Source organism: Mustela nivalis (assembly GCF_964662115.1).
Source record: "Mustela nivalis genome assembly, chromosome: 9".
Taxonomy (NCBI): Eukaryota; Metazoa; Chordata; class Mammalia; order Carnivora; family Mustelidae; genus Mustela; species Mustela nivalis.
Genome location: NC_139028.1, coordinates 84002409 through 84018504, shown reverse-complemented (window position 1 = coordinate 84018504; position 16096 = coordinate 84002409). Strand labels below are relative to the sequence as shown.

The 16096-nt window shown below is 37.1% G+C and overlaps 1 protein-coding gene across 2 annotated transcripts in view; it reads right to left on the bottom strand.

The window, feature by feature from the left end:
* The window catches only part of LUZP2 (leucine zipper protein 2), a 455081-nt gene that overhangs the window by 240981 nt on the left and 198004 nt on the right, over positions 1-16096 (bottom strand). For both annotated transcript variants that reach the window (XM_082749119.1, XM_082749118.1), the window contains exons 3-5: positions 13215-13285; positions 7077-7158; positions 134-196 (exon numbers count right to left, since the gene is read on the bottom strand). In XM_082749119.1, the coding sequence (XP_082605245.1) occupies positions 134-196; positions 7077-7151 (138 nt within the window). In that variant the 5' untranslated portion in view covers positions 7152-7158; positions 13215-13285. The remainder of the gene's footprint in view (positions 1-133; positions 197-7076; positions 7159-13214; positions 13286-16096) is intronic.

The window sequence follows — 16096 nt, the reverse complement described above, 5'->3', positions numbered from 1 at the left end:
TTCCTTTCCATTGGTACATAACTGAAGGCGAAATTGGCATATGATCAATATTCCAAAAGCTGTTGCAAGTCTATAAGTGGGTTTGCATCTATGCTTTGATTTATATTTAGAATTTGCCTGAAAAATATCTTACCTCATTCTGGAGATCTCGGATCATTTTGCTCTTTCTTTCCATGTCAGTCTTTAAAAAATTAATCTGAAAATGAATGGAATATTATTTAAGCACATTTCAAATTCATTCCTATGGCTTTTATCGATTTATTTTCATGGTTTTTGAAGCATAATACAATGATTATCTCTTTATCAACAAATATTGCAGAAGAGCAAAGGATTAAAATTTTCATTAACCAAACTTTCATAATTTCATACTTTCATATACATATGCATTAATTAGAAAAAGGCTTTTCTCAAAGACAAAAATATTGTTTTATAAATTGAGAAACCATGCATATTATAACTGTGATTCTCTTATCTACTTAACCTCAATTAAAAAAAATGTGTTTAAAAAAAAAAAAAGGCCAAACAGCAACAACAAAAAACTAGATTCTAGGGTTGGGCCTAGAAATCTCCATTCATAAAACACTCTGCAGGTAATTTTGACCTATAGCAGACTGGAAAGCAATGGCCTAGTGAAATTCCTGGTCATTAAGGCACAGAATGTTACAATGCTGTACCAAAGAAACCATGTTTCCTTCTGAATTTGATATTGTTGGAATCTGTAATCTTGGTCAGTTGTTCAAACTATGCTTATACAAACATTACACCTTTGCTGTCTGAATATATCTGCCTAAGTATTTTGAAAAAAAATTCAATATAGCATAGTTGTTAAAATCTGAAAGTTTATAGTCAGTGAGGGTTCACTCTGATAAAAAGTACTTTTATGATAGTGGATAAAATATTTAATTTCTTCAATTTTTAATTTCCTCTTAGTCACATTTTTTTAAGTAAAAGGAAACAGATAAAATCAGTTTTACTAAAATGTTTAATTCAATATACTCAAAATATTATTAGTTTGACATGTAATGGATTAATGATACAATTGACATTTTTTTACAATGTATCATTAAAATCCACTGTGTGTTTTACACTAATAGCCTATCTCAATTTAGCCTAGCCATTTTATAATGCGCAATAGCCTTATGTAGCTAGTGTTTATATATACTGGACAACACAAGCTCTGAGGATCCCTGGAATGATACAAACAAGACTGGGAATGTGGGTTATCTCTGGAGATACACTGAATCAGAGGAAATCGAGTTTAGGAGTAAAATGAATTTCACCATATATATACGGATTAAAATAAAAATAGTTCTGAAACATTTCAAACATAAACAAAAGACCAAAAAGCAATATGTTAAAACACCTCTGAGCCCAAACCTAAGAATAAAGAAATGTAAATATTTTGTCCAATTTTCTTCAGACCTTGTGAAAAAAAAGTTACACCTACTATTAAAGCCCCACCTAATTTTTCTTCCTTCACTCTCCAGAAATTATTGTGTATAAGTCCTGTGCATGTTTTCCTACATTTTGCTTTCTGTGTATTATGTAAATCCTCGTTAACAAACATTAACATCCCCTCTTTTCTGACTTATATAGAGGTCCTAAACAATTCCTTCAAATGGTAATGGAATTCTAAACCAATTCTGGATGGTCAAACTACATGTAAAACAAGCAGAAGCCTACCACGACCATTGTTTTGGCCATCATAATTTTCAAGTTAAAATTTAACTCTGAAGATAATGACAGCAACCTGAAAACATAAGTCACACTCTGTCCCACTAAGAAGATAATTCTATTTGGCTGAAAATGCAAAGGATTGTAGGATGTGGTGGTGTTCAGAATTAGATAGGTATGCAGCCCAGTAGGGTCTGCCCCAACAGACAGCTTTGGCACCCATTTCTACTGCTGTGTACAGCCTCAGTCTACGGATAACCAATCTTGGGGCCGGACCAGCCTTTGTGATTCTTAATATAATTGCAAGATACCTTCAGCAATATTACAGCAGGAAACTTTGAAAATTAAAAAAAAAGAAAGGTTTATGACTTACAAGTCCTGGAAATTACATGTCACACCTGGGGCCACACAGTGAGGCCATGGATAGAAAAAGCCAGGGAGAATGAAGGCCTGAGGTTCTGCTTTTATTGGGGTGGAGGGTAGGGGCCTGCCTAGGGTTTCCTGAGATCACTTTTTTCTTTTTTTAAACTTTTTTTTTTTTTTCCCAAAGATTCTATTCATTCATTTGAAAGACAGAGATCACAAGTAGGCAGAGAGGCAGGCAGAGAGAGAAGAGGAAGCAGGCTCCCCGCTGAGCAGAGAGCAGGATTCAGGGCTCGATCCCAGGACACCTGGATCATGACCTGAGCCAAAGGCAGAGGCTTTAACCCACTGAGCCACCCAGGTGCCCTCTGGGATCACTTTTTAATTGGTAAATTTAAAACATAAGAACACAAGAGGAGAAAAAAACCAGCAGCCTAAATGGTCAATTACAGAAATCAACCAAGATCTCCAAAGGAGCCTGAGCTACTTTGGAGCGTAGACCCTGGGAGGGCAGCACATGGCCTGGACTCCCCTAGTCTTGGGGCTGGCCCTGTGTGTATTTCAGAAGGCCGTCCTACAAGCGAACACCTGCAAGTCACAGCTTACGTCAGCACTTGCATTACGAGAAAGAAAAGCCAGCTGTCAGAGCTTATACCACATCTACCTAGGCATGTGAGAAATTTTGGTACGTTACAGATTTGCCTTTAAGTCATGAAAGACAAAGCCACCTTGCTTATATTAATGACCTGTTCTTCCACGGACCCACTATTTTTCCCAAATCATCACATTTTTATATTATTCAATATATATGATACATAATTAACAATTTTCAAATTATTGTATTAGTTTTTATATCCAAACACAATAGAAGGGGTTCTCACACATTACTTCAAAACAACCTTTAAAAGTAGCTAGAGGGGCACCTGGATGGGTTAAAACCTCTGCCTTCAGCTCAGGGTCCTGGGATAGAGCCCTGCATCAGGCTCTCTGCTCAGCAGGGAGCCTACTACCCCACCCCCCTGCCTCTCTGTATACTTGTGATCTCTGGCTGTCAAATAAATAAATAAAAGCTTAAAAAAAAAAAAAAAGGTAGCTAGAGCATGCTTTTCTTTTTTCTTTTTTTTTTTTTAAAGTAAACTCTACACTCAACATGGGGCTGAAACTGCTGACCCTGAGATTGAGTTGTCTGCTCTACCAACCGAGCCAGACACCCCAAAAACTAACTTTAATTAAAGAGTAAAATAAAAACTGGGGTCCCTGGATGGCTATGTCAGTATAGCAGGAGAGTCTTGATCTCAGGGTTGGGAGTTTGAGCCCCACTCTGGACAGAGTTCACTTAAAAATTAAAAAAAAAAATCTAATTTATCTAATATGAGAATCGCTACCCCAAGATACGTCTCCAAAGGCAAAGGAAACAAAAGCGAAAATAAACTTTTGGGACTTCATCAAAATAAAAAGCTTCTGCACAGCAAAGGAAACAGTCAAAAAACAAAGAGGCAACCCACGGAATGGGAGAAGATATTTGCAAATGACAGTACAGACAAAAGGTTGATATCCAGGATCTATAAAGAATTCTTCAAACTCAACACACCCAAAATAGACAGGCATATCAAAATATGGGCAGAAGATATGAACAGACACTTCTCCAATGAAGACATACAAATGGCTATCAGACACATGAAAAAATGTTCATCATCACTAGCCATCAGGGAGATTCAAATTAAAACCACATTGAGATATCACCTTACACCAATTAGAATGGCCAAAATTAACAAGACAGGAAACAACATGTGTTGGAGGGGATATGGAGAAAGGGGAACCCTCTTACACTGTTGGTGGGAATGCAAGTTGGTGCAGCCTCTTTGGAGAACAGTGTGGAGATGCCTCAAGAAATTAAAAATAGAACTTCCCTATGACCCTACCATTGCATTACTGGGTATTTACCCCAAAGATACAGATGTAGTGAAAAGAAGGGCCATCTGTACCCCAATGTTTATAGCAGCAATGGCCACGGTCACCAAACTGAGGAAAGAACCAAGATGTCCTTCAACGGACGAATGGATAAGAAAGATGTGGTCCATATATACTATGGAGTATTATGCCTCCATCAGAAAGGATGAATACCCAACTTTTGTAGCAACATGGACGGGACTGGAAGAGATTATGCTGAGTGAAATCAGTCAAGCAAAGAGAGTCAATTATCACATGATTTCACTTATTTGTGGAGTATAACAAATAGCATGGAGGATATGGGGAGTTAGAGAGGAGAAGGGAGTTTGGGGAAGTTGGAAGGGGAGGTGAACCATGAGAGACTATGGACTCTAAAAAACAATCTGAGGGGTTTGAATTGACGGGTGGGTGGAGGTTGGGGTACCAGGTGGTCGGTATTATAGAGGGCACGGATTGCATGGAGCACTGGGTGTGGTGAAAAAATAATGAATACTGTTATGCCGAAAATAAATAAAAAATAAATTAAAAAAAAATAAAAATAAATAAACATTAAAAAAAATAAGGATGATAATGAAAACATATTGCAACGTTAAGAACATAATTACTTAAACGTGAAACAAGGATAGAAAATCTTGAGAACGCAGTGCTCAAATATTCAAGAGCTAAAATACATTCAGAATATTCAAAAAATATTAGCATTTTGAAATGGTTAGTCTAGAATCCCAACAGGTTTTTAACAACCCTGGCAAAATAGGCATCCCTAGTAGATATGAATTTAATACTCAGAAACAGAAAATAATTTGAACAAAGAAGTAAGAACATAGCAATTCTTTCGTCTTAATGAGAGTCAAAGCTAGAAGTTAATTTTTGCCTTTAGACTAATTATGTCTTACTTAGGGCACGTTAAGCCATAAAAATTAATAAGAGTAGTGAAATGTATCCAATGAGCATTAATATCTTTAATTACTCTGGTTACAGAGAATGAGAGCTCATTCTTCCTTGCTGTCTGTTAGGAGTTTTCATGAGGAACACAGGTTTGAAAGATATGCTATGCCATTATTTGCTTAGGGAAAATAGAAAATGTTCACATATTCATAAAAAGTATTTTCCCACAGAATTAGATCATGACAGCTTTATTGCTTCTTCAATTTAATTTTTCTTAAGTTTATCTTCTTTTATATTTTTGTGATTTAAGTTTATTTTTTTAGGTTTCATAACATTTTTATTATAAACTTAACAAATGATATATTTGTAACATTTTTTGCATAAAATATACAATCTGTTATTTTTATGGAAAAAGGCATAGTAATTAGTTATGTAATCAAGGGTAGCCCATAAGATTATCAGCTCTTAAATCTAAAATAGCACAATGTTTGCAGAATTAAATCCAGTTTTTCCCCTCTATTTGAGAGTGAACAATTACAATTATCTTTATCTCTCCTTCTTACCCAACCTTCAATTACATCAACAGTCTAACAGAGAAAATAATAATTACTCACCAAAAATAAATGTTAAAAAATACAAATTAGTGGGGCACCTGGGTGGTTCAGTGAGTTAAATCTCTGCCTTCAGCTCAGGCCATGATCTCAGGGTCCTGGGACGAAGCCCCACATCGGGCAGGGGGAAGGGTTGGTCTCCTCAGCAGGGACCCTGCTTTCCCCTCTCTCTCTGCCTCTCTGCCTACTTGTGATCTCTCTCTCTTGTTAAATAAATAAATAAAATCTTTAAAAACATTAGTTTAATTCTTAGTTAACCTAGAATTTCCAAACAGGGAGGACAAGCACAAAACTTTCTGTTTGAGTCTACCAAAATTTGGAAGAAGTAATTCCCAGTACTATGAAATCTCTCTTCTAGATCCCACCAAATGCACAAAACAAACAAACAAATAAACAAAACATTGTTTTAATAAGTATAACTCATTCCCATATTTGTTGAGGTTGCAGTCATCTCTTTATCTCCTTCTACACTCATATTAGTCATTCAGCTGGAAACACTGAACAAGTACTCTTGGTGACATGCTTTTCAAAAACAAACTAACCAACCCAGGACCCTGAACCTCAGCCCACCCCTCTGAACTGGCATGTTCTCACAGACCAAGCCATTACACACCTGCCCTAACCATCCCAGAGTCAGATACCAGACAACTAGGGGCATTCCCTATGCCCCAGAGCCCGCTGAGATCATTCACTTGGACTCCTCCTAAGCTGCTTCCCCTTCCTCACACATCTTCCCCACAGAAACCACAATAAAGGCTCTTGCCCGCAGTTTCTTACTTCCCTCTGCCTCATGACCTACCCGAGTACTTCCCTGGACATTCACCTGTCACAAGTCATGCCACCCCCCTGAGAATTGTGAGAAATAAACTGAATTCTCAATGGTGGTCATTTCCTGATTAGACTAACTGTACCTTAAATTTTCCATTTATATATTATATTTTAAAACAGACTCAGGTCCTAGAAACAAGATAAAAGGTCCAGTCCCCATAAATGGTATGTAAGATGGTTCTGGAGAATAAAGTCGAAATGCAGTGAGAAAATCTGGAGAGAAGTTTGATTCTCAAGCTTTGGGGTGTATCAGAATCACCTGTGGAGTTGATTAAACAGGCAGTGTATGGCCCCACCATGGAGAGATTCCTGTTCTGTAGATGAGTGATGGGGATACAGTGAAGAAAATCCAGTCACCAGATCATAAAAATACTTGGTCGGCATTCATTCCAAGAAAAGATTTTTGTTGTATTTGATTGTTAGGGGTCTTCTAATTCCCAGCCCTCATTTATTGATGAAAACAGAGGTCATGAGTGGGACAAAAGTGCTGGTATCAGCCCCACACCAATGGATCCTGAATTACGGCATATAATGACCTTGCCTGCCTGTTCAATCAACTCCACAAGTGATTTTGACACACCCCAAGGCTTGAAGATTCAAACTTCTCTCCAGATTTTCTCACTACATTTCTACTTTATTTTCCAGAACCATCTTATATACCATTTATGGGGAGTGGACCTTTTATCTTGTTTCTAGGAACTGAGTCTATTTTAAAAATGATTTCCCAGCCCCAGAGCAAAGGACAGGAGAAAGAAACATACTTACAGTAGCTTGTTGTTTTTCTGCTTTCTCGGTTGTCTCTTTAAGTTGATTTTGCAGGACCTCCTGGAGAGACTTCATTTGTTCTCTAGGAGAAAACAGAGAGCAAAAGAGAGACATAATTCTGTTATTTCTTCTGTACATTATGAAAGGAGGCTTTGCTGTCCACATACATTTAGGAAACAGATAACAAGAATTGTATGTAGGGACACACTTAAGCATGCAGGATTTATTTGAGGATTCTAAGAATAAAGTTTTCTGTTCCATGCAAATACTAAAAGCAAGCTGTATTAAAAGGAAATTGCCTTGCTATTGTGTCTAGTAAGAATCCCACTGTGTGAATCATCTGTGAGCTGCATAATGTGTTAAATCAAATCAACGTAATAATTAGAGTTGAAAAGCTAATTTTAGTGACAGCATGCCAGGGTATGAACATGCTGCTTAGAAAAAAAGTTGCCATGGACTTGCTGATAGGATAAAATTACAACTCTCCTTGGATGCTTCTAATTGATTAATTCTAAGGCAGTGTACTTTAGACATCCTTTATAAGGCCTGAGACTTTTTATAAAAATGAAAAGAAAAGACACTTATTTTGAACTTGAGGGCTGCCTCATTTACTGTGGTTAATAAGAGAAATACATGTCTGCATGTATATACACATTATCTCTCAAGCTCAGTAATGCACACGGATCTTGTCTCACTTGTTAAAAATATAAACATTTCCATAATTTAGCATTCCTCTCAAGGGTTGAAGATGGACTCATTTATGATAAATCATACTATCTTTGTGTGCCCCCATTTTATCATCTAAGCTACCACTTCCAAAAGTTTTGATACCAGATGAGGGTTTAGTTTGTAAGTGTGTGTGTGTGTGTGTGTGTGTGTGTGTGCATGTGCACACACGTGTTTTATTCTGGCTATAGGAATAAACTTTAAAGCAACAACAGCCAAACAGAAAGATTTCCTAGCCTAACCAGCGGAACTCAAATTCATTTAACATTCCCAACCTAGTGCCAAAAGACTACCTCTACAACCTTTGTGTGCAACCATACTACAGAGACTAGGGAAAGGAGTGCACCCTTTTAGGCCCAATTTCTTCATCTATAAAATGGGTATACTAATAGAGCTAACTGATAAGTTTATAATGAAGTTTAGATGACGTAATGTAGGCAAAATACTTAGTACAATGCCTGGAAAATAATCACTTAATAAACATGAGATCTCTGGCATAACCACCAGGATCACTGCAGGTCCTAAGTTCGTTCTTTGGCCACCACATCCTACACAACCGCAAGCTGTTCTTTCATCCACTGGGATTTAATGATGCTCCCAGATTTCTTACTCTAAAAACCCTTAGGTCCCAGATATTTCAGAATATCAGTAAGAGTCTATATGATTGCTAAAATCAATTGGAACTTTGTCAAGGCAAAATATAATTGGAACAAGTTATAAAATAATTATAGTCACTTTGGTTTGTAGATGATTTATGTTTGCGTACGTGAAGCTCATAGCATGCTTTTGCTTACAGCATACTTAAGTCTCAGCTTCCATTCTTTCCTCAAATCTGTATCATTTATCAAGATTGTTTCATATATAGACATTTAAAATTAGACTTCCATTATTCTTTCTCCTATCTTCCACACAAAAATTTGTGGCATAATATAGTGTAGTAATGTCTACATATGTTGTAGGCTTACAATGCATCAGACACTGTTAGACTGTTCACACCAAACTATGACGTACTACTACAGAGAGAAGACTGTTACAGAGAAAGGTGGTGAAATTGTGTTCTAAAGCCTATGTGTTCAAACTCTAGAGTCATTACACTACCTTCAACAGAGAGAGGGAAAGAGGAGGGAAAGAAAAAAGGGAGGGAAGGATGGAAGGATCTACACAGTATCCCTAACACTCAGATCTTCAACAAGCACTGAATGAAAACACAAAATATTGTATTTCTGATACGAAAAAGTATAGTAATATTTTAAAATGATAATAATTTCATGATTATTTTTAAATTTTAAAATTATCATTTTAAATGATAGATATTTTTAAATTAAACTATAAAATAGTATATATTAAAATATAAAATAGTATATATTTTTATTAAAAACGTGGGTGTGTGTATCAAAAATTCCCACATACATCAAGGAAAGCTAAGAGAATGATAAAGATGGTTTTTTGAAACTTCTAAATGTCTTTATATACACTTTGCCTTATAGCTTATTGTTGCACATTCTCATGGCTCTCATGAGAGCAACCAGTCTCTGCCTCACAGTCTTGCTAAATTATAATCCTATGAGAGAGGACTTCTGACTCACTCCATAGGCCCCCTCCACCAACAGGGATTTACTTCAACTATTCCAACTACTCTAGGGTCTTATTTGGGATACCGAGCTGAGTCTAATTCTAAGGAACTCTTTGAACACCATCCTGATCAAAATACCAATGGCATTTTTCAAAGTGCTGGAACAAACAATCCTAAAATTTATATGGAACCAGAAAAGATACCGAATTGCCAAGGAAATGTTGAAAAAGAAAAACAAGGAACGGCATCACGTTGCCAATTTCAAGGTACATTAAAAAGCTGTGATGGCCAAGACAGCATGCTACCGCCAGAAAAACAGACATAGACTAGTGTAACAGAATAGAGAGCCCATATATGTACCCTCAATTCTGTGGTCAACTAATCTTCAACAAAGCAGGAAAAAAATATCCAATGGAAAAAAGACAGTCTCTTCAATAAATGGTGCTGGAAAAATTAGCTACATATGGAACAATGAAACATGACCATTCTCTTACACCACACACAAAGAAAAATTCTAAATGGATAAAAGACATCAACATGAAATAGGAATCCATAAAAATCCTAGAGGAGAACATAGGCAGTAACCTTTTCGACACTGGCCACAGCAACTTCTTTCTAAACATGTCTTCAAAGGTAAGGGGAACAAAAGCAAAAACGAACTTCTGGAACTTCATCAAGATAAAAGCTTCTGCACAACAAAGGAAACAGTCAACAAAACAAAAGTAGAGACAACCCACAGAATGGGAGAAGATGTTCACAAATGACACTACGAACAAAGGGCTGATATCCAAGATCTATAAAGAACTTCTTAAACTTAACACCTGAAAAACAAATAATCAAGTCAAAAAATGGGCAGAAGACATGAACAGACACTTCTCCAAAGAAGACATACAAAAGGCTAACAGACATATGCAAAACTGCAAAATGTTCAAAATCACTAGCTATCTGGGAAATTAAAATCAAAACCACATTGAAATACCAACTTACACCAGTTAGAATGGCAAAAACTGACAAGAAACAACAAATATTGGAGAGTTTGTAGAGAAGGGGGAACCCTCTTACACTGTTGGTGGGAAAGCAGTTGGTATAGACACTTTGGAAAACAGTATGGAGATTTCTCAAAAAATTAAAAATAGAGTTACCCTATGACCCAGCAATTACACTACTGGGCATTTACCCTGAAGACACAGATGTAGTGAAAAGAAGGGCCATATGTACCCTAACATTCATAGCAGCAATGTCCACAGTTGCCAAATTGTGGAAGGAGCCCAGATGCCCTTCAACAGATGAATGGATAAAGAGGATGTGGTCCATATATACAATGGAATATTACTCAGCCATCAGAAAGGATGAATACCCACCATTTGCATCAACATGGGTGGAATTAGAGGAGATTCTGCTAAGTGAAAGAAGTCAAACAGAGAAAGACAATTGTCATATGGTTTCTTTTAATGGTGGAGCATAAGGAATAGCATGGAGGACATTAGGAGAAGGAAGGGGGAATTGAAGGGGGATAAAGCAGAGGGGGAGATGAATCATGACAGACTATGGACTCCGGGAATCAAACTGAGGGTTTCAGAGGGGAGGGGGGTGGGGGATGGGTTATCTCAGTGATGGGAATTAAGGAGGGCATGTATTACATGGAACACTGGGTATTATAAGCTACAATGAATCATAGAACACTACATCAAAATCTAATGAGGTATATAATTTTAAAAATTATTAAAAAATTATAAGAAAAAAGAACTGATGATGGCTCTAGTGACAACTGTGATAGGTTGCTCAGCATGTTGAGCACATTTCTGCACAGAATTTTACTACAAGGGATTTGGCTTCATATATCTTCATATCAAATTATAAATATAAAAAACACACTCACCCAAATACACTACAGGAAGATTTTTTTTTTTTCAAGTGGTTACCAACTTGTATTGTAAAAACATCTCAGATGGAGCACTATCCCGCCTATTCTTTTTTTGTTTTCAGAGAACACGATATTTTACAATCCTTTGGTACACAGAGTCTAAAATTGCCTTCTAGGAATCTCCACCCACCAACCACAACAGTGAATAAAATGTCTTATCACTTTTTTTCCTAAGACAGTTTTCAGACACCTTAGGTTACCCTCCTACCCACCCCGCCAAGTCTCCATTTCATGGGTACACACTCTTGCTCTTTGTATGGTATGTTTTAGATCTGGTCTTCTGCTATGAATATTATCTAGGCTGTCAAAATATTTCTGAAAATATAACACTCAAGAGTCAATACAACATTTGTGCTCACTCTCTCCCTCCCATACACATGTGCACACAAAAATTTGCACACACATTCCTTTCTCTGTCTCAACAGAAAGGCATTCTTTGCTCTCTCTGCATGGTTGTATATGGCCCACCCCATAACCTCTGAGTTTACTTACTTAAGTCTAGTTCCAGCTACACAGGGAGACTGATTAGATGCCTCTTGATTACAATTCCAAAAGGGAAATTCCAATTGATTTGGTTTTGTCTTGGTGATCACCTCTGACCTATTAACTGTGATTGATGTTGGGAGTCACATTAAAGAAGCATGACTTCTTGAGACCACTTCTGCAGATAAGTGTTAGGTGGCAAGCAGCCCAGAGGAAGCAGAGTTAGGAAGAGCAGGACATTCAGACAGAATGGCATCTACAACACAATGTGCTGTTCAGACTCAGATAATACTTCTAAATTTGCTATCAGTCAGTATTTTTCAATATTCCAAAATAATACTCTTTTTCTTTGATGGTTTATTAGTATCTCTTCTTTTCAAAACGAGATACACAGCCTGCTTCACCTTCAGAGAACCATGATTTTTATATATCTCTTTCTAAGTAATCAACAAAAATTAATATATCTAATGTCATATCCTTTGAGACATTACCTATTGTTAGAATTTACTGAGTTTTCTATTCTGATTTCGTGTACATTATACAAGTTACACATTTTAAACAAGTTTTCAAACTTGGGATAAAACCCTGAAATTGATCTTCTGCTATGAAGATTATCTAGGCTGCTTTGTGATCAGATAACTAACATGAAAAGGTGTGTCTACTGGGTGAGACCAGTCGAGTAAATTCCACCTAACACAACTCTCTTCAACTCATTTAGGCCCTTTGAGCAACCGTTTCCTATCTATTAAACAGTGATAATCATAACTGTTTATAAGACAACAGTGAGGGTGAAATGGGAAAATATATATAAAGCATCTGGCAGAGCCTCTAAATGTGTAACAAATAGTAGCTTGTTTCTACTTAAAGTATCTTTTTCCTTTGAGAGGCAATTTCAATCATATAGCTTTTCATACTGCATAGAAATCTATCTCACAATATACTTTCTTTAAAAAAACACAATCCAACACTAATAAGATTATATTAATTCTACTTGTATTGTTAATAAGATTACCCCATTCTTCACCACCCCCACCATTACCACCATGATCAAGTTTTGATACTATTACACAGGGCCCACTGAAATCAGTGTTATTGCATCTGTCTGTTGACCGACAGACTTGCTGGGGTCTATCTTACTCGGATAAAGGGGAAAATTCTACAGACATGTAAACATTCTGTGATCTGCAGACAAGCAACATAGCGTTATGATCACTAGCAAACTTGCTAGAAATGCACAATTTCCAGCCCCACCATAGATTTACTGTATACAAACCTGCATTTCAATAAGATTCTGAGCCCTTCAAGAGTCAGTAAGAAGAGAAGTGAATTAATGCATTTTGAATGACCCAATTTTTGTGAAATTTCTGAGTGGAGTTTGACACTCTGGGGGAAAAAAAAAAACTGAGAAAATGAAAGGAAATCACAGTCTTACCTTTGTCTCTGACCTATTTCCAGAAGCTTCTCAACATCAGTTTTGGAAGATCTCTCATCATTTTTCAAAGACTGATAAGAAAAGTGGGAAAAGAAAATCTTATTCAAGTGATAAATTGGGGCTCACTTTACTTTTGTCTCTATGGCACAGGTGTGACTGCTCTTCCATCCTGAAACAAGAAGGTGCAAATGAGGCACGGTGATCGTCAGGGCTCTAAGGGTGCCCAGAGGAATTTATGATGACGCCAAGCACAGGTGCTACCCAGTGGTGAAAGGGAATAAACTGAGCCTCAGCCCTTAGAGGTTCGGTGGAGGGGAAAACGTTCTCCAATACCTAGGTCTCTTTACAAGTGAGTATAAAACACATCTTCTGCTCTTCAACTTGAAGTTTCATTGTGTTCTCTGCAAGCATGTCAAGCCAGCTCTGGCATCGTTTCTACAAATTCACATGGACATAAAAGACCTTTCTGAATCTGCTAAGTGATGACATAATTCACGATCAAAGAAGCCCAAAAGCATGTACCTGTTTGGTCTTGTCTATTTAGAATACACAGAAAAACTAGGGTTATGTAAAATTGTAACTGCTCTGACAAGATAGGGCGTATAAAGGGGGAAAAATAAAGTATCGTCTCAGTCATTAGTGTTTATTTACTCTGGCAAATTCAACATCCACAGACCATGACTTCAAGTAGAAAAGCACACTGAGCTCTTCTCATTACAGAATCCCTCCCATTAAGTCTTCCCTAAGAACTTTCTTATTTGTACTCAATAAACTATTTAACAGGGTAACCTATCTTTCTTGATATTAGATGTTGAAACTAAGGAGGAGTGATATTGTTTGCAGGAAAAGCAGCTGTGGCAGGCAGAAAATTGACAATCTTAGGAATGGCAAATACTTTGTTTACTTAATATCTATTTAACAAATACCTATCATGAATTATGCAAAGTCCTGTGCAGAGGCACAGTGTCTGCCTTCACAAATTTTATCGGCTAATGCTAAAATCAGGTAACTTTCATACAGTGGAATCAGCATTCTTATTGGGATGTGATGGGCTAAATCACATGAGAGAAAATTCTTTCTGGGCACCTGGGTGGCTCAGTCAGTAAAGCACCTGCCTTCGGCTCAGATCATGATCCTGGGGTCCTGAGATCAAGCCCCACATCTATAGCCTAGAGCAGGTCAAGGAATCTGCTCTTTGACTTCATTAGGTAAAGATCAGGGATGAGAGTTTTGAAGTGTCTACTTTAGACAGTTACTGGAAAGCTCAAAGGACAAAACAGATGTGGAAAAACAGTTGATGAAAAATACATTAAAACATGCTTATTCATTTATTGACCATCTCATCTGTTATATTCTGGGCATTCTGAAGGAAACTATGATCAAGCATATGACTGTCTTCAAGAAATTTAAAACCAAAGAACAAACAAATGAAAAAGAACATGAGATGCAGAAATGGAAAGTGCAGGTGCAGACAGGAGTCAGCAAGATATATCTCAGTAGGAGAGCCAGCATATTCTTAATTATCATTTACCCAGAAATGCCAAGGGAAGTGGATTATACTTGGAAAATATTCTTAGTTCCTATGAAGATGTTAAAGGTTGAGACACCTACTAACTGATCAACATAATACTTATTGGTTGACCTGCATTACCATCCATTACCATCCATCCTGGGGCTATGGTTACAGAGAAAAGACTACAAGACTTTCAAAGCTTCTATCTTCATGAAGCCCCACTAGAGGAAAGGTGTAGAATGGGCTCTGTAATATTCACTGTGAGTTTAAAAATCTAGAATCAGTATTTATCAGATATATGACCAGGCACTTCCTTGGCCTATTTGAGACTTGTTTCCTCATTTGATGAGTAAAATTTTGTAAAGAGGTTGCTAAGAGGATTTAATAAGATAGAAAATGAAAAATACCTTGTACACTGGCTGACAGGAAATAGAAAAAAGAAAGAAAGGCATTTTAAAAATTGCAAGTACATTCAGTGGTACAATTGTTACCCTTTTAAGAAACATGATTCTATGAAATGATACATTCTTATCAAGCAATTTTTCAAAATGTGATTGGGTGTCTTAACTTAGGCTACCAGTGAGACACTGTGTCCTGGTCACGCACAGGCATCTCACCATATGCATGATAGAGTTTCAAAGTGCCAGGTGTTTCCTGAGTCTGAGAAGGTGCAGGTGTACTGAACATTTTTTGCAGCCTCATATAATTGGTGAATTTCTACATAATGATAAGGTGCAACTCTGGTATCAGCTTCCTACAGAAATTTCACTTAGTTCCCTTTTCATCCAAGTCAGGGCTTCCCTAATGTTCTATATATTCTTACATCGCAGCACTGTCCTTACCCTGCTGCCTGTCTCTGTACTCTAATGGAATATGGGTGGTTTTTCTGCTCTTATTTTTATGTCCTCAAGTTGCAACATAACTTCCAGAACAAGAGCTTGGGCACTGGGCTCCTATACCTGCGCTGTCACCTAATTCTCTCTGTGTCCCCTAGAGCTGCTTAACCTTTCTCTAGGTCTTGTTTTCTTACCTACAGGATGAAACTACTAGTAACCAGAGCAGTCTTTATGTAAAAAATAAAGATTGTACAAAGAATACCTAACACAAGGCCTTGACCATGTTCAATAAGCTTTTATGGCTATGGACACCATCATCATCATTATCATCACCTTCAAGGAAAAGAAAGCTAAGGACAGCACTGACTCCACATGGTTTAGAAACATGGTTTTGTGCAGTAACTAATACATAAGCCCTGAAGCCAGATTTTCTGTATTTAAACTGGTTTCTTTTGTGACGTTCAAAAATAACTTATCTTAGCTAAGCATAATCCCTCATGTATAATAAGAAAAAAAAATCACAGCAATAGTAC